The sequence below is a fragment of the Maniola jurtina genome, chromosome 4 (assembly GCF_905333055.1).
Source record: "Maniola jurtina chromosome 4, ilManJurt1.1, whole genome shotgun sequence".
In the NCBI taxonomy this organism is placed as follows: domain Eukaryota; kingdom Metazoa; phylum Arthropoda; class Insecta; order Lepidoptera; family Nymphalidae; genus Maniola; species Maniola jurtina.
The window spans coordinates 12,548,452-12,573,420 of record NC_060032.1 but is presented as its reverse complement, the minus strand read 5'-3'; the positions used below and the strand labels follow the sequence as shown (position 1 = coordinate 12,573,420).

The 24,969-nt window shown below is 36.4% G+C and overlaps 1 protein-coding gene across 2 annotated transcripts in view; it reads right to left on the bottom strand.

Moving 5' to 3' along the window:
• LOC123864418 overlaps nt 1-24,969 on the bottom strand; it is a 92,157-nt gene that overhangs the window by 15,945 nt on the left and 51,243 nt on the right. Inside the window, exon 2 of one of the 2 annotated variants that reach the window (XM_045904830.1) lies at nt 9,538-9,936. The exons of the other annotated variant lie outside the window; for it this stretch is intronic. Coding sequence (XP_045760786.1) covers nt 9,538-9,619 — 82 coding nt within the window. The 5' untranslated portion in view covers nt 9,620-9,936. The remainder of the gene's footprint in view (nt 1-9,537; nt 9,937-24,969) is intronic. 2 annotated transcript variants of the gene reach the window in all.

Below are 24,969 nucleotides of genomic sequence, written 5' to 3'. Positions count from 1 at the left end.
ATCAGAGAGTTCCCACGGGATTTCTAAATACCCATCCGCTTAACCGATTTGCATGAGGAACCGAGGTAGCTTGCGTCCCTGCAATTGACATAGGCAACTTTTTATCCCGGAAAACAAATAGTTCCCATGGGATCTTTAAAAATCGAAATCCACGCGGACGAAGTTGCGGGCATCCTCTAGTAATATTATGTATTTGTATAGTACTCCGCTCCGCTCGACGCTCCGCTAAAACTACTGCGAGCAACCGGTCGGCAATAAATCACTGCAAGGCGGGGGAAGGTTGTTAGGTGTACCTACGGGCGGGAAAACGGAAAAGTTTAGCTTCTTTTACATTTTACTCCATTATTTAGATGGATGGTGGGAAGATTAGATGAACTAGTTATGTAACTGGATGAAGTCACTGTTCACAAGCTAACTACGGATTTTATAAATGTTGTGATTTATTCTTTGATTTTATAACCAGTTTAGGTAATATGGGTAAGTACTAAATTTCATTGAGTAACTGAAATTATTCCTAACAAAAAGAACTTATATAGAACTTTAGATACATAGAGATTAGAGTATAGACCAAATTCATTTGGGTCTTTTAAATTATTAATACAAATTTTTATAGGTTTTTATATATTAATTAAGAACATTTATCTTTAAGGTTTGACTTCCGTGTGTAACAACACTTTTGCAATTTATAATATTGATGAGGAATTACTTATTTGGATGGTAATGGTAATATAATATAAATAGGAATAAAAACACTTCATATAAAATTCGAAAAAATAAATTATAATCTACGTTCCGTCCCGCTAGCGCTTCCGCGTTGCTTATCACACAATACACAGTCTAACTATAGTTGAACAATACGCAGACTACACGAAAATATTTGATAGTTCGTTAAAATGTGAGTTATGTTTTAACGACTGATATAAACGCCTCTTTTTAACTCATTTGAGTTACGAAATACTAGCGCACGTAATTTCTGGGCTTCTAATTTAATAGTTTAGCAACCATACAGTAGGAATCGTGACTGCTGTAATAAGTTGTAAACATGTTGAACTTACCCCGGATCTTATCCAAATCATAATTTACCTTTAAATACTGTGGTATGCTGTAACAAAATCTGGGGTGACCACAGACGAACTTGATTGGAGTAGACCTCGAGTATCAGCGCGCCAGAGTGCCGCAATGGACGTCTCCTTATCAAATGACTAGATTGCCTATCATCACATTAGGACACACCGCAACACAGTTGTGTTAATACGATCAATAATCGTGTTAATATCACGAGTCCTTGAAGATAGATGTCACAGCTCATCGACAACAAACAGGTTGCACATTTTGTGAGACTCCTAGCAAACTTGTGGGACTGCTTACTTGTATAAATCACCCGACTGTACGATTGCTAAACTGTGTTAACACCAGTATTTAGTTCTTCACCTGAAATATCATGGAAGCAATAAAAAGATTTAATTTCGTTTTCATTTCACAGTTTAGTGAGCTATATTTTCCATTACTAAGTATTTACAGTATTATAAACTTAACAAATCTACTTTATATATCGAAAAGGTGAATTATAGTATGATTTTTGGACTGCAATTTTTTTCTAGCAAGCCACGTTTCCCGACTCCATTAATTTTTGATTAGTCATATATTTCTTATAGTGATTTTATTTATATTTTTATTTTTAACCCCCGACCCAAAAAGAGGGGTGTTATAAGTTTGACGTGTGTATCTGTGTATCTGTGTATCTGTGTATCTGTGTATCTGTCTGTGGCATCGTAGCGCCTAAACGAATGAACCGATTTTAATTTAGTTTTTTTTGTTTGAAAGGTGGCTTGATCGAGAGTGTTCTTAGCTATAATCCAAAAAAATTGGTGCAGCCGTTTAAGAGTTATCAGCTCTTTTCTAGTTTTCTTGTAGAAAAGAAGGTTACATAACCGTTAGGTTCATAATATTATGTCAATTGACAAATGTCAAGCTGTCAAGATGGACGTTGTCTTGATACATAATTATTTATTTGAAAATGATGTTTTGGAAAACTCTGATACTTTGGATCGTAGGCGCGGAATAGTGTAAGAAAATCGGTTCAGCCGTTTGAAAGTTATCAGGTCTTTTCGGTCTTTTCTAGTTACTGTAACCTTCACTTGTCGGGGGTGTTATAAATTTTTAATTTACACTTGTTAATTACATAGTACAACTAACAGCATACTTTGTACCTAGATAATATAAAGCTAATGAAAGAGGAACGTACAGTGCTCAGACAAGCTTACAAGCACAAAGAAACCAATATTGTTATCGCTTTCTTTAAAAATATGTAGTTTTAAAATTACAGGGGCTCAAAAATTTGTGTGTGAATTTTTAAGACCGCGTAACTTTGAAACCGAATATTTTAACGGAAATCTGGAAAACCACAGGCATAAATATTACGAGTAGTTCCCGGAACGTTTCTACAAAATTCCATTGAGTATGATTGGTTAGTATTCCAATGAGAGACGAACTACGTTTGTATGGAGCGACTGACGGAGAGACCCCTCTTAAGTTAAATTTAACTAAGTAATTGACGGGTTGACGGGCAGAGGTTGTGTTAGTTTAAATTTTAATAAACACAATCAAACACAAATTTATTCGGTACTAATTCTTGTTACATTTGGAAATGTTAATATTTACGCTAAGAGCCGACTTCAATAAAACTCAAAACGTTTTAAATAAACAAACGGTCCGCTGAGAGTTATCGGAAAAACAATTTTCAGTGTTTATTAAATTCCAAACATACATCGAGTTCCGTAGGTATAACTTTATCGTTTTCCAAAGAGATTCTTGTTATGATTTCATGTAGTTAGATTATAATGGGGCTGACATGTACTAATTGTAGATATAAAATCCCCTAAATAAATAAAGCAGAAAAATCATTGTTCATATTATCATTACCTATATTGTACATGCGAAAATGTGTTTGTTTGTTGGTTTCTCCTTCAATCAAGCCGCAACGGAGCAACGGATCGACATGATTCTTTGTATGGACCTTGGGTTGGATTACTTTTTTCCGGAAAATCAATGGGACCACGGGACTGTTAAAACCCTAAATCCACGTGTACGAAGTCGCGGGCGTCAACTAGTCGTATGATAAATGCGAGAACGTGTTTGTCTGTCTGTTAGATTGCACGGCCTATTCGTTTTACCGATTTCGACAAATTTTGGTACTTAGAGATAGTTTGTATTCCGGGGACGTACATAGGAATTAAAAAAAAAATCTAAATCCACGTGGATGAAGTCACGGGTATCATCTAGTCCTTTATAAATAATTATATTAATTTTGCCAAGAGGGAATTTTATAGCCTAAGCTCCTTAAGTTCGGGTCCTCTCTGTTATTGCTAAAACATTGTTTTCTCTTAGTTTTGTTTGTTTTATTATTTTTTGGCTTCTGTTGTTAATAAGGAAAAGTAATTTATAATTTACAAATCTAGCGAGAAGCTGATCATGATTGGAAACGAGAAAAGAAACCACGAGGAAAATTTCCTATCCAATGGTTAGACCTAAACCACCTGGTTAGACCAAATATATATACCTACAGAAAAAAAGTAAGTGTCTTTTTCAGTGAAAAAATAGTCTTTCTTGATCATCATATACCTTATGTTAGTGAAAGTAGATAAGCATATTTTGGTATTTCAAAATTAATTTTGTCGTGGAAATTAATCGGGCTTAGGAATACATAATAGATGAGCCAGACCAGAACCAAAATTAAATACCGGATGAAAATGCTAAGTCGAATATCTTCATAGCAGAATCCGCTTTACCTACCACGGGAAAAGAATATTCAATGCGGTGAAAAGATTGAAAAGGTGAGGGCACACTTGCCGAATTACGTACTTTGTAAATTGCCAAGAAAATAAAAAAAAAATAAAGCTTTTACAATATGTGATAAAGATACATAAGTGTTTACTACAAACAAAATTTGCAGAAGTGAGCGTTCATTGTCATGTTAATGTCAATTTCTTATGTTACGTCAATGCCAATTTCTGCAAGTTGTAGCATGAATTGCAAATTGATAGTTCAAATAATTGCATTATTCTAAACACCATGACGCTCAACATAAGGTCCATATACCACCGGAAAGCGCAGCGATGCTAGACACCTACTAGATGGACAGACGATATCAAACGAGTCGCAAAGAGCCGCTTGATTCAGACGGCGCAAGACCGGCCGCGGCGTTTGAATCCAGCGGTGAAGTCCCTACAAGTATGTCCAGCAGTGGACATCAATCGCTTGACGGCAAGGCGACGAAATAATCAGGTCCTATTAAAACAATTAATCATCATCAGTGTTAACAGGGCTCTCTCCGTCACTCGTTTCATACAGTCGTAGTTCCAATTTCATTTGAATATTAAGCTACCAAAGTCCATGAAATTTTGCAGACATATTCTAGAAACTAATATCTGTGTCTGTGGTGTTTTAGATTTTTCTAAAAATATGTAGTTTTAAAATTACAGGGGCTCAAAAAATTTGTATGAAAATTTTCAAGACCGCGTAACTTTGAAACCGAATATTTTAACAGAAATCTGGAAAACCACAGACATAGATATTAATTTTTTAAAATATGTCTGCAAGATTTCATGGACTTTGGTTGCTTAATATTCAAATGAAATTGGAACTACGATTGTATGAAACGAGTGACGGAGAGAGCCCTCTTAACATAATTTTAACTTACATTAATTAAGTAGGTATTTGTTCCCATGTCGGAGCATTTTACATTCGAAAAATTATCCCAATTTTCTTTCACTCCCTGATTGCAAATGTGCTGTTATTAAATCCGGACAAAACGAGCAAATGGGGCAGAGCGCACAAATGAACAACCAATTTTGAAAAGGGAATGACATGGGCGTAAAATTGAAATTAATTTCAGTGTTTCGGAATTAAAGTGGTCAGTCATCCAGCAATTTACTCGAAGTAGAAAGTGAAAATGAAAATCAAACTCACAAAAACACACAAAATAATACAATAAAAAGTTAGCGAGGCTGCGATTGCACCTGTAAGTTTTACTCACGTAAATAGCTTACGTAATTAATTGACAACAAAACTAATATAAGAGTGGGTACATTAGTCTCATGTAGGGTCCTTACGTACGAGTACCTACTTACAGGTGTATGCGAGGCCCTATACGGTATAACCGTAGGTTCCATTTGTGCATATGCAAGTATTGTTTATTAGTTGTCTTTTGGTAGATATTATATCATCTGTACTTTTACTCTTTAGTATTAAGCAATAAAGTTAAATTCAGAATTATTTATTTTCGGTAACTTTGATAACAATCATCTGTAGGAGCTTGGAGCCTTCTTTTAGAGGTAGGAGAACTACCTCTGTGTCAGAAGACACTGCTCTTCCATAGCAATACAGTATTATCTTATCTGGTGTGTATATGTGTTTAAGTTTATATTAATACTAGCGTTATAAGCCACACTAAAATGAATGCGATAGTGTCTGTTTGTTCGTCTCCCTGCCTATTAGCTTTTCACGGCTTATCCGACTTTGAAACGTTTGGTGCAGTGATAGCTTGCATCTTGGGGAAGGACTAGACTACATTTTATCCCGGAAAATTAAAAAAGTTCCCACGGGGATTTAAAGTTGTGACAACAGTGTAATAAGAGCCAATTTATGGTTGGTTCTAGGTTATGTTAGCCTTCATTACCAGGCCTTGCTTCACTTGACTAACGTTTCTGAAAATCCCTTTCTAGTGGCGGTCTACAAATAGAGAGGACCTACACATGTAAAATCTCAATTTTCTAGATCCAGCTGCTCGAGATGTACCTACGTTGATATTATGCCAGTCAGTCATTTCCTTTATTACAGATTAAACGAGTGTGTCCGCAGTTTATAAGGAATTAGTCTCAAGCGGTTTTCTTCATGAATATTTGAAGGCACGTTCGCGCACTTTTATCTCCAACATATCTTTATGAAAGACGCACACGATAGTACGGTTTGAAAATATTTTAATAGGAAAAATCAACCTTATTACTTTCAACATTAAGACTTTTATAACTTGGCTATGATTGTACGTGCAATCCTTTGGATAACTTTTATATTAAGAGATCATAGAGGGATATTATTTATCGGTGAGGCAATGCCTGCGAGGTGTGAGTTTCGTGACTATTGTAAAGGTATTTGATCTTTGTCGGGGTGATTTAATATCGTAGCCCGTCTTTTATGTACTACTTGCTTAACTAAATTGTCACGTTAAAAAACCGGCCAAGTGCGAGACAGACAGACTTACGTAGGTCTTATAGCACAAACGAAGAAAAAATTCGAAAACCGTGAATTTGTGGTTACATCACAAAAAAAATCAAATGTGTTCATGAGCAAATAATATAATTAGTATTTTCAATTTTCAAAGTAAGATTTTGCAAAATTTTGGAAAAATACCCGAGTACGGAACCCTTGGCCGGTTTTTGTATTACATATTACTGTAACTTTCTTTTGACGTCGTGTGGTTTGAACTTTGAAGGTTATTACGTAATTCAATTTGCCGGATTACGGCTGGACGTCTGCTCCAGTTTACGGTGAACCTTCCAAGTTGTGATTGAATTTTTGATGAACGCCGCCATACTTGACAACTTCGTATTTTAAAATGCCACCCGATGACCTAACCCGAACGCACGCGAAGTTGTTGAGTCAAATCAAATCTGTATTGCTGCTATGACTTATGACGAGGAGACAGCTCTTCAAACTAGGATTTCCAGACTCTTCTGCATACTTACGGCTATACTTTCAGAGTTATATTTTCTTAATTATCTCTGGTCTGGTCTGGTGGAAGGCTTCGGCCGTGGTTCGTTAGGTACCACCCTAGCAGCAAAGTCGTGCCGCCAAGTGATTTAGCGATCCGACACAATGTCGTGTAGAAACCGATCAGAAGTACCAGTGCGTTTAATGAAATTGCTATGCTTACACCTTTCAAGTTAGACCGCTTCCATTTTAGACTGCATCATCACTTACCATCTGGTGAGATCACAGTCAAGGACTTATTTGTATCAGAATCTATACTAATAAATAAAATTGGAGTGTCTGTCTGTAATTTCGAAATAACTACCTCATATTAAGCTCATATGGTTATTTGAACGATACCATAACTGAATCACACGTTTTTAAAATTTTTGTCTGTCTGTCTGTCTGTCTGTCTGTCTGTCTGTCTGTTTGAAAAGGCTAATCTTTGGAACGGCTGAACCGATTTTGACGGGACTTTCACAGGCAAGTAGAGGATTGACCAGGGCGTAAAATAGGCTACTTTTTTAACCGACTTTTAAAAAGGGAGTTGTGTTTTTCTACCTATGTACACCGAAATCTCCGAGATTTCTGAACCGATTTGCGTCATTTCTTTTTTAATCGATAGAGGAACTTTGCGACATTGTTTCGTAAAAAATTTGGAGTCCAACTCCTCAATCCTGATGCTGGAGGGGGTCTGACCAATCCACGCGGGCGAAGCTGCGGGCATCAGCTAGTAATTAAATAAAAATAGGAAGAGATTTTGACTCAATAGGTTTACAATTATTTATTCTTTTCCGAGGAACGGGGGAAACTAAAATATTAAGTTACCGGTCAACTTTGCTTACCTATCGACTAATAAATAAAGTTAAATGTCACGATTATTATGTCACGCGTCCCCCAAGAAAAGCTCATGCCTCCTGAATATTCACCATCATCATCATGATCAACCCATCGCCGGCGCACTACTGAGCACTCGGCACTCGCTCTCACCTTCGAACGAGAAGGGTTTAGGTCACAGTCCCATGCTGGCTAAGTGCGGATTGGCAGACTTCTCCACCTTTGAGAACATTATGGAGAACTCTCAGGTATGCAGGTTTTCTTCCGATTTTTTCCTTCACCGTCAAAGCAAGTGACATTTGCTTTAAAGTTAGAGGTGCGTGCCCGGAATCGAACCCCCGACCTCTCGAATGAGAAGCTGACGTCATAACCACTAGGCTATCACGGCTCAATGAATGTTATACCTCGTTAATTTGAGTATCCTCCAAGAGTATTATGAAAGTAGTTCTAACGTTATACAGGTACAGAGACCGTAAAACTTTATTAAGGCATAGTTATGACATTGTTTATAACGATATACTTGTGGGTAAATCCACCCGACCCAGCCTTACAGCCGTTAACGGGCAGTTAGCGATCATAAATCATGGCAGGTCCACCTGTGGCCTTGACGCGCCAAACAAGTTTATTTAGTTACTAGCTGATGCCCGCAGCTTCGCCCGCGTGGATTGGTCAGATCCCCTGCAGCATCAGGATTGAGGAGTTGGACTCCAATTTTTTTATGAAACAATGTCGCAAAGTTCCTCTATCGATTTAAAAAGAGATGACGCAAATCGGTTCAGAAATCTCGGAGATTTCGGTGTACATAGGTAGAAAAACACAACTCCCTTTTTGAAAGTCGGTTAAAAAAGTAGCCTATGTTACTCCCTGGTCAATTCTCTACTTGTCTGTGAAAATCCCGTCAAAATCGGTTCAGCCGTTCCCAAGATTAGCCTTTTCAAACAGACAGACAGACAGACAGACAGACAAAAATTTTAAAAACGCGTGATTCAGTTATAGTATCGTTCAAATAACCATATGACCTTAATATGCGGTAGTTATTTCGAAATTACAGACAGACACTCCAATTTTATTTATTAGTATAGTATAGATTTTTCAGGACTAAGTGTACTGAAATAAAGATTTTTTATCCACAGGCCACGAGTCACAACGAATTGGAGATGGTTCACGAAGGGGTTGGCTGTGGTGTTTTTGTTTGTAAATCCGTCTGTTACAATTTTTCTGAAGTTTTCATGGAAAAATGGAAAAATTAGTTGGTGATGAGTGTTTCACCACCCATCCAATCGCTGGCTACCCCAATGGTTTCTCACCTGTCCAGTTTGGTGACGGGCGAGGAGATGTTGAGGATGGGGAACATGGAGAGGGAAGTGCCCTCCCCGCGAAGCCTAGCCCTCGTTAGGACCTATGGGTGATGAACACGAGGCGGTCCGTCGTTCACAGTGTGGTCCTGTGGTTGGTTGGTGTGCTCAGTGCTGTGGTTCCTGCCTCTAACATTGTTAGCTGGCACATAGTATCCCATTGCTGTGGCGGACATCCGCCGGCGGAGTAACGAGGTGTTGTCGGTCCCTTGTGCTCCATCGTCAGCGGTGGGATGGAAAAGATTTTTAGTCGGTAGGAGTCCGACATAACCACTGTACTGAGTAAATCCGACGAAGCATTACATTTATCGAGATCGTTGCCTTTAGTACACGACAGTCAAATGTAGAGAAACATTCATAATCAGCTTTAGGGGTTTAGGTAAATTTATGACCACAGTTTCATTCTCTGAGGTAAAATGTATTATATTATAGCTAACCGTTGTCATGTAATTTTAGAGACCGTAAATCATATTAGAGGTTGGTTCTACCCACAGGACTTATGCGATGGTCAAATGTGTGCATATTTTTGGACGAAGGGTAAGGAAAGGTGAAATTATATGTTATGAAATAGCTTGAGTGTGAAACTACACATTCTCACCTGACTTTTTGGCACCGTTTCCTTTCCCGCCATTTTTATTCTTCCTCGGGTAGAGATTTATTTTGCTCTGGCCACACCCCATCACAGCATCCTTTATCCATACATATCACCAAATGTACACTCCGCTTTTCACATTTCACTTTTACAACCTTTCACTTTTATAATTATCACCTAATAAACCCTTTCACTTTATTTTCACTTGCTTTTCACTTCAATGAATTGTAAGCGATTAACAGATTTCACTTTATTTTGAGACATACTGAGCCATGATGGGAATTGGAAATGTACGTGGGAAATATCGAGTTTTTCCAATTTACTTTTTTCCATTTGGTTTTATGCACGAATTTTCCATGTTACTACACCATTTTGTTGGAAGCGGAGATTTCGTTCGGTTCCTTCCTGAAAAGATAGAGAAATAAAAATGTATTGCTAGGATAAAGTCTGATATATGCATATTGTAGAGAGAACCAGTGGGAAAATAACCGTGGAAAGTAATATAAAACCTCATTCATTTTTTGTACGAGTGAGTATTACTACTTATATTATCCCTGCGTTATTTTACAAATAAATAAAACTGTATTGTCAGCCATTTTGAAACACATAACGATGCTTATAAAATAATAATATGGCTACTAACACTATCAAAACGAAAACCAAATGAAGTACCTAAATAGACGACCTTCCTGGCGTAGCGGTGAGCACTGTATGTATAGGATTAGTAGGAGGTTCAGGGTTTGATTTCCGGTAGGGGAATTTAATTTTTTGTGGTCTTGTCTAGCAGGATGCTTCGGCTGTCGCTAGTTACCACGCTATCGGCAAAGACACCAAACGTTTGTCAATGCCACGTCGAAACCAATTGGGATAATAATACTATTTCCAAGTTAGCCCGCTTCCGTCTTAGCAGGACTGCATCCTGATTCCACCAGGTTTATTCGTTAAACATTAATGGGTAAAAAATCTTTTGCATCATCTCTTACTGTTGCAAAGTAGGCGCTTATCAAAGAAGACTACAATAAAACTCTCCAGACACTCAATATTATAGTTACAACAGTCTTCAAACATTACCGGGATGTATTAAACAGATTCCGGCCGCTCCACGCACTAGCACAATAACCGGGGGTTATTTATACGATTACAAAGAACCATCGCTTCCGTCGATCACCGGCCTTTCACAATCGTGATGAAAGTGATGAAACTACGAGAAAGGGATAGCCCTTTGTATCGTATAGCGTTTCCAGAAATTAAACGTAGATATCCGCACCAGGCCAAGGGTAGACTATGGCCAAAGCCCTTCTCATTCTGAGGAGAGCAGTGCTTAGCAGTGAACCTGCGATGGGTTGATGATGATGATGAAACTTTTAGTCAATTAAGGACCAATTGCACATCAGACAGTTACAGCTAGGTTACTGTTAAAAGATGACCATCAAGAAAATCAAAGTGGAATAATCAAAAAAATTCGGAAATTGATCGATACCTACTATGGAGGTAAATGACATAATATATGCAACTTATGAGGGGTCTCTCCGTCACTCGCTTCATACAAACGTAGTTCCAATTTCATTTGAATATTAAGCAATCAAAGTCCATGAAATTTTGCAGACATATTCTAGAAACTAATATCTATGGTCTGTGGTTTTCCAGATTTCTGTTAAAATATTCGGTTTCAAAGTTACGCGGTCTTAAAAATTTAAATACAAATCTTTGAGCCCCTGTAATTTTAAAACTACATATTAAATCTAAAACACCACAGACACAGGTATTAGTTTCTAGAATATGTCTGCAAAATTTCATGGACTTCAGTTGCTTAATATTCAAATGAAATTGGAACTACGATTGTATGAAGCGAGTGACGGAGAGAGCCCTGTTATGTACTTTTCTTATTTTAGTTTGAATCGTTCATAATAATAATTAGTCGTTCCGTCGAAATTAGTAATTGTTTTTTCGGCTACTTTCAACTTTCCGATTGTAATTTTCCAGACACGTGTATGTTGGTGACAATAGATCATTATGATAGGATCATTGACATAAATGAAGGGGGTGGACATATGAACCTTACAAAAAGACGTGATAAGAGCTTGTTGATGGAGATAGACAGTGGGCACTGGAAACTTTTTGTTCATGAGTACCTACCTAGGAACGTTTCAACACGCATGACGAGGAAGATGGAACGTGGGCAATAGGAACCATAGAGATATGGAACTCTCCAATTGAACATAGTAGACAATGTCCTAAACATTGAATTTGAACATATATTTGTTTTATTTTTGGCATTTTTTGGTACAATAAAAAGCTTTAACTTTAAAATAGTTTTTATATTCAATTTATTTTTTGTCTGATAGGTGCTCAAAACGACGATGGTTTATTTTAGTCAATCTTGATATTTTAACAATCGATGAGTCAATACTCCATAAATTCACTCCAACAAGAAATGCGGTCAATCTCTCGTAACAATACATAAAGAATACGGTCGTTAAAGCGAATTCGGTGAAAGGCATTATCCCTGATACATTAACGTCAATAACGTGAGATAGACGCCAGTTCAAAGGTATTCCAATACTGAATCATTGGGAAGTGCCGAATAAATAAAATTTTAACTACCGAATGCCACTACAAAGTAAAAAATAAATTTTGCTAGTATTTTGAACACTAAATATGTATCTACATAACACCGCTCACAGGATGAGCAAGTTGAAGTGGCAGTGGGTATATCCATAATAGTTTTTGATTTATCGTGCAAAATGTCGGAAAAAATACCCAAATACGGAACCCTCGGTGCGCGAGTCTGACTCGCACTTGCCCGGTTTTTTATATCTGGACAAGCGCATATGAAATGTAACCTTATGAATCTCTGCCATCATGCGTCTTAACTGTCCAAATGACGTGTTGTGGAACCCTCTATAAAATTTTATATGGCAATTTGAAAAATTTGCCCTTAATAGAGTAAGGTCCTCGCTTATATCTATGATTTCATAATATGCTACCTGTTGTTGCCTCCTCTAGCAAAGCTTTCAAGTCCTAGCGTCGGTGAAGCCAGCTCAGCCTTGACTGGACGGCAATGTTTACTTAATGGAAGATTTATGATAACGGCCATGATAGAATGTTTGCGTTCATTGTGGTAATTTGCGTAAAAAATTGGAACGTTAATGAAATATCTTGCCTGCCAGATAAAAAAATCTGGAAATGATTCAACCAAAAATGTATATACAATATACATTACAAAACCTTTAAGGCATAGTATATATAATTTTCATGATTACCTACGTCAAAATGGAGTGAAAGTAAAGTGAGAAGTTTTATCTCTTCAAATTCTAATTTAAATTTTATTAACATACTCGCGTTGGTCCGCGTGGAGTTAATTTTTTAAAACTCCCATGGAAACTCTTTGATTTTCCGGGATAAAAGTAGCTTATGTCACTTGTGCAAAATTCGTTGCTCCGTTGCGACGTGATTGAAGGACAAACCAAAAAACAAACGCACTTTCGTATTTATAATATGGACAGTGATTATTTCTTAATAGACAATATCCTCGACTTCGTCTGCGTGGTTATATGGTTTTAAGAATCCTGTGGGAAACCTTCGATTTTTTGGGGTAAAAGTCCTATCTCCTATATCAAATTTCATCAGAATCGGTTAAGCAGATGGGCCGTGCAAAGGGTAGCAGATAGACAAGCACACTTGAGCTTTTATAATATTAAAGATGGATTATGACTTTAGGCTTATCTGGAGATCGTCTAGGATAGTGCGAACGGCCTTATCCAAGGTATTATAGATTGATGTTTAATAATACTTCGTCGATCTACTGAATTTATGAAAAGTCCCCACACTTGCCTCATTCCACAAACATCATTTCCTGAGTAACCGTCAATCAAATCGAATTTCTATTTTTGTTTTTACGTAATCAAAACTAACAGCAGGCAATTTGCGGCCGATCTTTAAAAAAATCGGTCAGGTGCGAGTTGGAATCACACACGAAGGGATCCGTACCATCGTACATGATATTATAACACCTTTATGTGCAACACTGCAAGGTCAGCGCCATTTATATGTGACTAGGTGATGCCCGCGACTTCGCCCGCGTGAATTTTGATTTTTTAAAATCCCGTGGGAACTCTTTGATTTTCCGGGATAAAAGTAGCCTATGTCCTTCCCCGGGATGTATCCCAAGTCTGTACCAAATTTCATTAAAATCGGTTCAGCGGTTGGGCCGTGAAAACGTAGCAGACAGACAGACAGACAGACTTTCGCATTTATAATATTAGTATGGATTAAGTAAAGTAATTAATTTTTCGTGAACACATTTTAATTTTTTTTTGTGATGTAACCACTAATTCACAGTTTTCAGAGTTTTCTTTACTTGTGCTACAACCCTACCTGCCTGCCAAATTTCATGATTTTAGGGCAACGGAAAGTAGGTACCCAACAGGTTTTGATTTCCTTTTCTTGACAGATAGGTACGACAGATAACAAAGTGATAGGATCACTTCTAAGGGTTCTTTTTCCTTTTGAGCTACGCAACCCTAAAAATATCATAACGAAATGGTTGATGAATTTTGCTTATGAATGGTCTTGCCAAAACTCACGATAAAAATGATTGAGAACGAGTACGGATGCGAAGAGAAATAAGTGCCTCGTAAATATAACGGGCTAACATTGTTTGGGTAGTAAATCATGTAAGGCATTTTTGCCTGAAAGACTTGCGTATTGAAAATAATACGCAAAATATTTTGGCGGTTATCCACTTTGTGTATGTATGCTTTTTCTGAATGTATGCGTAACTTTTGATTTATGATGAACACATCTAATGTCCAATAAATAATGTGTAAGATATGCCTAAGTTCATACTTACTAATTGAACCTGTGGAAAGAGCAGCCGCCTAGTTTTTTCTGGTGGAACTAGGAAGGTCATTCCGAAAGTTAGTTGCAGTAGTAAATTAATTCAAGACCTAACAATCCTATCATACATAAATCTTCTTTACCTATGTCCGTTATAATGTTATAATGTTTGGAACCGTCCAACTGATGTGCACCAAATGAGGATGTTCATTAGAAAGGCAATAATGCGATGGTTTAGAACGATAAAAAAACAAAATCTATTTATTTTCTTAGCGTTGTATTCCCCGGGTAGCCGCTAGTATAGTAGATGTAACTATTCAAAAACAATGCAGCAAAACGAATTCACTGAAAAATTCCAAACACAAAAAAAAACATCATAAATAAACGTTTGAAGTAGGTACCTAAGCTTTTACGAAAACGGACGTTTTATTTTAGAGCTATTCTCAGTCCAGTTATGTGCTCATAGAAAATTCATTTAGGGCGGATAGCATCGTTTAGGTTTGAATTACCTCGTCAGACCGGATTACTGTTTTATTATTAAGGTTTCGAATGAATACTTGATTTGAGATGAAAACCTACTAAGTGTGAATTCTTACCGTGAAAAATTAATTTATAAATACATATTTCAATCCGATTATCGGATATTATTCGTTACAGATTTCCTTTCCCAGATTTTATGAAAATTGATATTTATTTTTCACTACACGATGACTTCGTTGTTATATTTAGGGTTTTTAACATCCTTTCCTACCATCCTTTGATTTTCTGGCATAAAATGTAGTCTTATTATTAGTCTATGTACCTAAGCTATTTCTTTAGGTACCAAACTTCAAAATCGGTTCGACAGATGGGTCGTAAAATGAGAACAGACAACAGACAGACATATTTTCACATTTATACTATATCTAATTTCACTATCTAATCATTATCACATTTATACTATACTATATATAATATCTTATGGGTAGGTAACACCGATTCAAATTATTCAAAAACTTTTGCATCTTAGCTAGTGTACTGAATTCTAATGCCCATATAGACAACACCTAATTCGTATCTAAGGAAATACCTATAGGTAGTTATTCTCGTCAAAGGAAATCACAGAGCTTTTAGGTTATGTTACCTTTATACTAAAGTTTAATATCTGACTCCCAAGTTCCATTAAACAAATCTCATCAAGTACAATAAAAATATAATTTTAAAAACTTCTTTTTTTGGTAAAAATAAAAGCAAATGGCATCACAAGGAAGTAAGTAATATACACAATTTAAGTTCCCAACGACCCTTGTAGGCATTGCAGGCAATGTTCGCAATAACCGTATTATGTAAAAACCAAGGGGCTGTAACTTGGAAAATTATTACTTTTTTACGACCCAGCTTGTTCCTATTTAAAATTCATCCTTCGTTTACAACTTTATCCTTCATATTATATCGACACCTCCCACGTAAGTTGTTGTAAGCCACAAAATTGCCATTTTGCGTTTTTTACATAACAATGTATATTTTTATCTATTTTATATGTTCAATTAAAAAAAATCCTAAAAATGTTGTTTTTTAAAGTACTTATGAGGCGTATAATGTTGTATTTTTCAAGCGAGGACGACGTAAAATATCATATCGACCTTTACAACGTTTTATGTGGGGTGAAGTCGCACGTTTGCGCCTCGTATGTAACAGATACAACAGATCACGCCGGACTTCAAATGAAATGTTTGTAACTCAAGACACTGATAGGTCACGGTTGTGTTTGCATTTTTTTATTTCATTATCGTATTTTAGTAATTTAATAGTGATGCCAAGCTAAACTATTGTATAGATTACATACAACAATTTACGTCGTTGAGGACACCCAAAAACAGTATTGTATGATGACATACAACCGTTTACGTTGCAGAATTATAATAAATTTTGTGTTAAGTGATACATACAACATTTTACTTCGGCATTTATTTCTCAAAATTTTGTTGTATGATTACATGCTACATTTTACGTTGCTATGACATTGTTTTTTTTCTTACATACGACATTGTATACAAAAAAACTATGTTAAAATTTAGTTTGATTGCGACGTAAACTTATGATAGTCAATGAAATAACTAATCGGCTCATCATACCACTAGGTTACCATATAATTAACAAAAAAATCACTACTACAATATATTATTTCAGAGCCTACCTTTCCAATAAATAGGTTGGTAGAAGGTTGGTAGAAGGTAGGCCAGGTGGTGGAGTCCAATTTCTTTACGGCCTATCGTCCAAAAATAACAATTTTTTTTTATGATTTTAAAGCTCATGGCCAGAAAAAGGCCAGAAATGATACTGTAGTCTTCAGCAGATGCACCTACCTACTGGCAGATCTCTAATGTACAAACACGTGACTTATGGGTCTTTAATTTCGTTTTAAAGATACCATAGAGCGGAACAGGAACTCAAAAGTATTCACGAAAGATCTGTCTACTAAACAGGGCCTGCTGATACGACAAAAAACTGACAACACCTCATTTCAGCTAAACTTGAGCTCTTGAAATAAGTGGAGAAGTTCTATGGACAGTTATACACCACAATACAAAGACTTGTTGAAGATTTGGCTAAAGATCCCAGAGCTAAATTGACGGGACACTATACTATATATATACTATACCCAAGATATCCCAGATGCCAGTTTATACGAGATAAGTATGGCTCTCAAACAACTCAAGGATAAAAATTCGCTCGGTGATATTAGAATCACAGTAGAATTCCTGAAAGCGGGTGGCAAACCAGTACTTAAGGTCTTTCAGCGATTTTCCAATCGCCATGACGGGATTTTCAATCCCGTCATGGCGATAATGCCGTAATAAATAATACGTAATGGTTTATTTGTTGCAATGTGGGCACAAAAGGTTAGTGAATCTTATATTCAAATTAATCTAGTTCATTGCATAACGAAATTACAAAGTTACAAACATTACTCAAGAAAAGTCATACTCATCTCGCTGTTAAGCCATGTCTATAAGCTGTTGTTATCGTAAGTCATTATGAATCGTCACAATAATAAGTTCGATGACTTTCAGCATCCCTAACAAGCTTGATTCTGAAAAAGCTTAAGCACTGTAGGTCACATTCATAAGCTGCGACATGTTATGCATAATATAACTGAAGGCTATTATAATAATCTGCCTCTTTGCTAAGCGTTTGTAAACTATGAGAAAGTTTTTGATTTGGTGGAAACTGGGGCTGTATTAAGGTCGCTATTGAGATGCTGAAACAACTGCCTGTTCATACAAACGCTGAAATAGAATCCTGTACGAAAACACCATGTCAGTCGACATATAGGACCAGACTAGGCCAGTCCAATTGCAGTGACAGAGTGCACATTGAGACGTAATTCTCTGAAACTCTTTACCGCTGCTTTGAAAGACGTCCTTATTTTTAAGCTTGAATTGGAATGAACTTGACATTAACATCAAAAGAAATTCACCTTCGATTTGTCGATGACATAGTCACTATCGCAGAAACTCTGGGAAACCTCATTAGGTTTCCCAGAGTTTCTACATTTACAGCTCAATGACCTTTGCAAAGTTTCACAACAGATGGGCCTGAAAATGAACATGAGTAAGACGAAAATTATGTCTATTGTTATGTCTCGGCCCACCCAGTAATCGTTGAGGGCTCTGCACTCGAAAAGTGTGAGCCTGGAACAGGTACCTGGACCAGGTAGGTAAGTGCAATTTCAAGAAACAGGTCAGCCAACGAATCCGACTCGGCGGCAGCGTACGGAAACTAAATTAGTCTTCGAACAGTGCGTGTTACCAGTGATGACATATTATGGATCCGAGATAATATGGTCACATATTATAATGGAATTCATAAGAAAGTTCAGAGTCACTAAGCGGGCAATTAGAGAGCTATATTTGAAGTTTCTCTACGTGATCGAATCTGGAATGTGGATATCGGTAGGAAAATCAGAGTAACCGGCATAAATGGGTTGCGAAGCTGAAGTGTAAATGGCCGGGGCACATAATTCGAAGGACCCATAGACGTTGAGGTCCCAAGGTGCTGGAACCTCGCACTGTAAGGCGCAGCGTTGACAGACTCCCACTAGGTGCACAGACGACATCAAACGAGTCACAAGGAGCCACTGGATTCAGGTGGTGCAAGACCGTGGCATATAGAAGTCCCTACAAGAGACCTATGTCCAGTAGTGGACATCCATTGGTTGGAAATGATGAATCGGACTACACATACTACATTTTTTTTTAAATTTTAAACGACGTACACTGTTGTATTTAACACATACGATGACACTCAACCCGTTTTTTCCAGCGTAATTTGTTGTAAGTATCTTATACAACATTTTACAAAGATGAAACACGCCGTAAAATGTTGTATGAACAAAATCTCAGAAATGTGAAGTATTTCTATAAATCATCTTTCAGAATATGTTAAAGTACTGTAAACTATAACTAAATACCGAATTTCACAAAAATATATTGAAAAATGGAGCTTTAATTTCAATTTATATCTTTAAAACGCTCTACTGAAAAGTTGTAGTTTTGGGGATACAACAACTTACGTGGGAGGTGTCGATATTTTACCGAGCTATGTACATAGTAAGTATGTTTTATTCTAACGTTCTTGATATTTGATTTTATCTATATATATATATATGATGATTCAGTTTACAGTGGAATGCCTTTTGTTGATTCACTTGATTGTATGTACATAGTGTAAGAAAAGCCATACAGTAACCCAACGCCTGTAATGTTTGCAGAATCACGAGATATTGGGCGTATCACACAATATGAGCTGTCCCTGTTACCCCTACGACTGGGAAAAATAGATGGCTTTTTCAGTTGGGCTGTCTCGTCTCCACTCGCCCTGTGGTAGGCTTGGTGGTAGGCTTGGTGGTAGGTAGGTAATAGATATGTTACTACCACGACCCGCAAAAGGTGTCCATAAAATCATTTTTCAATACTGAAAATGCTATTTATGGTAATAGCATCGGTTGCGCCATTTTTTCATATCATAAAACAGGTAATAACACTTACTAGCTACCTACCTACTTTACTAAAATCACGATCTACTTACCCTATGCTGAAAACTGAGCCAATTCTAAAACATAATTGAATCAATCTAGAATCGAACCTGGAAACTTTTATGGTAAGTGTGTATAGAGACCGCTACACCACAAGGGGTTGATTGTCAAAATAAACAAGGGTGAATTTCGCGTCGCCTCTTGTTTGCACAGCGAAGGCAAACACATCAACGCTTTGTCACTTTTGTATAGCTTGTAGATACTTTAGGAAACTTATTACCATTTTTACATTTCCACCCTCGAAAATTCACATAACAAAAGGTGTTCATACAAAACAAAAGGACTGTTGATTGCGCATGCACAAGGGTTTCGTCAAATGTTTCGATCCTTTGCTGAAGCAAAGCTTTGCCTGGGTGCTTATGAATAAGCACCCAGGCTTGCATTAAGTATAAAGACGATTTTTTGTTTCGAATCTTTGAGACAAAACAGAATAAATGCAATAGAAAATTGAAAAGTTAAAGAGAAAGGAAATTCATCGCAAAAATATGTATTTGTAGAACTGCAACATTTTTGTAGTTATTATCATTTTCATAGTTCCTTATCCGATAGATAGGTATCTCCAGAGAAAAAAGGAATCGTGATAGGAGCACTTCGTTGTCTGTCTGTTTGTCTGTCGCGTCTATCAAGCCTCGTCAAGGGAATCAAAATCTATAGACTACGTCCCGTCGACCTTGAATCCCAAAATTTGGCAGGTTGTATTGTCTTATAGCACAAGTAAAGGGAAAAATACGAAAACCGTGAATATATGGTTACATCAAAAAGAAAATTAAAAAGTGTTGTTTCTTGTACCATGGGGCGGAACCCTTCGTATGCTAGTCCGACTCACACGGTGTTCATAATAACAAAGACAATAGGACCGTTGATTGCACATACACATAGCTGGTGTCAGCTGTTGTTCCGATACCCTTAGCTACGTTTATCTACTAACAAGCACTATGCTTGCGTTTGATACTTTCCTTTCGCTATCGCAAGCACCCTTTAACCACTTAAACTTATAAGGACGCCTTTGTATTTCTAGTTCAGTATTCCATTGAGACAAAACAGAATAAATGCAGTGGCAAATCGGAAAAATTAAAAAAAAAAACTCATTGCAAATGTCTTCTATCTGTGGAACTTTCATATTAATTACCATTTATAGATTTCGTTTGTTTCGATACTCATAGTGCGTACCAAGCATAATGCTTGCGTCAGATATGTTCCTTTCGTTATTACAAGCTCCATTTCACTTACTCTCACTTAAACTTAATAAAAAATTATAGACTTGAATTTTAAACCGGCACTTTGCCAGTGATTTGCAGGTTCACGCGACAAAGTCATAAAGAGAATAGTTTGCTCTATTAAATTGGTCAACCTTTTGCCAAGCTACTGTGAAGTTACCCTAACTATAAGCTAAGTTGTAACATAAAGTAATTAACATGTCAACAAGTTTTGATTACTTTGGTAGTTAATTACTATGCTTGCTGGTATGCTTGCTTAACTAATTTTACGATTATTACTCATTCATCGTTTATCGGCTTATACGTCATATTCTCTCAATTATTTTGAATAAAAAATCTAACATTACTTACCTATATGAGTTCCATAAAAGTTTTTTCAGTAACAGTCGATTTTTGTTCAAAATTATATAGCCCTTAAATAAAAGGGATGACATTATATCCGTTTATAGCCAAAACCCAAAACCGAATCAACCATTTACCCGTAAGAAGGTCTAATGTTAGTCCTTTGATCTCGCCCCAAGAGCACTCAAAGATAAATTAACAATCATGTCAAAAACCGCATTATATACGCCCCGGCAAAGTGGACAGCAATTCAAATTCTCCATTTTACTGAAACCTACAATAATTTTATTATATCTACGCTTCTACGTTTTGATCCTCTCAAAATCCCGCCGGAATTCTTCACATCGCCAACTCACTATTCAGCACGGGTAGGAGACCTTTGAGAACATTATGGAGAACCCTTAGGCATGCGCAGGCTTCCGTACGATGATTTCCATGACTCTTTGTAAGGTACATACCTTACAGTAAGGTATGTACCTTACAAGGAGTCATGGAAAACGTCATGTACATAAAAAAGCTACCGACGACACTTTTTATTAAAAGAAAGCTCTTTCAGTGGTTGTGCGATAAATCGTTCTGCTCTAATTCAGATTACCTTAATTATATATCATGGAAATCATAGTATTTCTAGTTGTAATTTTATATAATAATTGTATTTCTAGTAATTAGTTGTAATTTTATAGAATTGTTATATTATTAGGGAAAGAATATAATAATTGACATTGAATAATATATCCTATATTATTTGTTATTGTACAAATTACTAGTAGAATATATTATCAATATTTTCATGCTGAAGTTTCAGTAATCATGTAGGAACTATTTAGACTATAAGACCTTCGAGAGCCAACCATACTTAGCAAATAAATAAAATTTCATTTCATTTCATTTCATTTCCACGATATACCAGCGTAAACCACAAAAATGTTATAAACTAAACATTCCCAGGCGCTCGCTGTACAAATCTTAAAAGCTTTCAAGTTGTTGTGTAAACGCTGCAGAGTGATGACAATTCGGAATGAATTTATATTCCACGTGCTGAATAATTTAGTTTTTACATTGATGCACTTTAGTTCTGTGTACTTACCGACAGAAACTGTAATTTACTTATAAGTTGTAGCTGTACCTACTAATACCTCGGAACCCCCGACTAGGTAGGCCGACGTGACGTCGCCATCGCCCTATGCAGTATGTCATAACGCTAGCAAAAACGAAGAAGTGATAGACCTACCACTTAAAAAAACCCAAAGAAATAAATTTTAAAATATATATTATATATTCTATAAAAGTTAGCAATTTAATGCAAATAAAACATCTGACTAACGTTAGAGGTCAACGAACGTTGCGTAGATAGGTGCTGTGGAGTCATCGCATCGTAGACGAGATATTGACCACGAATTTTGCACGCTATACATTGCGGGTTTGAAAATCACTAAAATTACAAGTAATTTATAAGGCAAAAATATGGTTAATGCTATTGGATTGTGGTTACTTAGTTGTGGAACTTCTAACAAATCGTCGCGGCATCAAATGTAAGTACATTTGACGCAGGTAGCTCTAAAGTAGCCCCATTTTTAACCCCCGACCCAAAAAGAGGGGTGTTATAAGTTTGACGTGTGTATCTGTGTATCTGTCTGTGGCATCGTAGCTCTTAAACTAATGAACCGATTTTAATTTAATTTTTTTGTTTGAAAGGTGGCTTGATCGAGAGTGTTCTTAGCTATAATCCAAGAAAATCGGTTCAGCCGTTTGAAAGTTATCAGCTCTTTTCTAGTTACTGTAACCTTCACTTGTCGGGAGTGTTATAAATTTTTAATTTACACTTGTTCTTTGATTTTACGTGACCATTTTAATATTTGACATATCGTCGATTCGGGATCAAATCGAGAATTCCCTCACTCTAATTCTGCTATAACTGACGTAATGTGACGCTTGTCATGACATTGTTAAATACTAAGATTAGCTACTTTCTTGAGCGTGTCGTTTATCGCGCGTCATACTCGATAATGACGGCTCTTATTACGTACACTATGCGTGCTTTATGACGCCATTATGATGCTGAATTGTGCGAGGTAATCCACTATAATGGACACGGAGGGGCTCTAGTTTAACCTTCAAGTTAACGCTAACTAGGCGTAAATCTGTCATATAATAGGGAGAGCTCAACCGGTAACGCACAACAGACGGAAACGTTTAAGTGCGGAAACCAGCCCAGAGAGAAGAAGAAGAGCTCAACCGGTAAAGAAGTGGACTGAAAACCGAATGGTCGACGTTTCAAACCCCGCCCGTTGCACTATTGTCGTACCTACTCCTAGCACAAGCCTGACGCTTAGTTGGAGAGGAAGGGAAGGGGAATTATTCTTTTATTTATTAAAAAAAAAAAAAAAAAAATCTAGTGTACCCATGTGTACCACTCTTCTACTTATCATCTTTTGCCTGTATCCTATTAAGAAGCATGACACTTACAAATGGCAGCGATACATTAAAGTGACAAACGGGTCCTCACGCGTTATGATAAATGGCATACATTTGGAAAGTGGCGAATCAGCATGCCAAAATCTTGGATGAATAAATACTCAGGATGGTATGCTCCGAAAAGTCAAATGAAGCAGGGCTAACTGTCAGTTGATGAGTATGTGTGCGTTATGGAATGATACCATTCACATATGAAAATTTGCCTATTTTCCTATTTTTCCCTATTTTTCCCTTTCACGATGATTATTATTAATAAATGAGATCTCATTAGATTAGTCTTTATTATGACAGTTACAAATCAATGGATGTTCGATGATAAAAATAATAATAATAGATTGCAACGTATTAAAATTTACCTACTCTGTTTTTACATAACTTTGAATTTTACAGTATAGGGCCTCTGGCCCTATTGAAAATCTCTGCTTAACAGGGTGCCCATCACCATATATACTATATAATCGTATCCTGACAGTTAAAAATTAAAAAGTTAAAAAGTCAAATATAAAAACACAATATATTCACTAAAAATATTTAATAATAATCCAAGTATGTACCAGTTGGCGATTTTGTTTAGCGTAGCTCGCAGGGTTAGTAGACTATTCACTACTTTTGGTGTTATACACCGGGCAAGTTTACATCCTTATATCGTAGATCTCTTACCAAATTACACAAAGCGGCTCTTGGGTAGCGGTTTTTTTTTCTCTAAGCCAAATTCAAAGTTATTTATTCAAAATGGGTTCATATTTTATTTGTCTTGTGTTTTCTTACATTTATGACCTTAAAAAAATATCTAAATAAAGATAAATATTCTAGCTATCCGTATAGCGTCCCATCTTTGACCACATCACGCGTGACGAGTCCTCCGTTCGTCGCTAAGGTTGTTTTGGTGGGTGCCTACTACCTATCATGGACTAACTATAACTAAATAATATTATTAATGTAGTAAGATTTTGATTACCTATTTATTTATTTCTTTATTGCACACACAAACATATACATTTACAAAAAACATAGAAGACAACATGGTACCTAGGTACCTAATTACGTAGGTACTTCATGATAAATTACGTAGGTACCTAGGTACTTCATGATAAATTTGGCATGCAGCTATTATGACGGAGACTGGTATATTAAATGTACTACAATTTAGTAATAAGTTTTGTTTTAGTTAAATTTCAATATCAATTTAAAATCTTTTAATTAACAAAACAGCCCTTTTCGCTTAATTATATTATGATTGTCATCAAAAATAAAATATAAATTTGTCTAAATATAATGAAAAAAAAAATTGCTCATTTTTAGGCAAAATTACCCCATTTATTTTCTGACAACCCTAGACTTCAATTTGAAGTTGTGTAATTTGCACAGCACGATTACGATACGATTTAAAATTAAATTATTTCATTGAAGTGTCAAACAAAAAAATATAATCACTACGTTGTGTCAAATGCGTATCGGAAGGTGTTAAGTGGCCAGTTTCGTAGAATT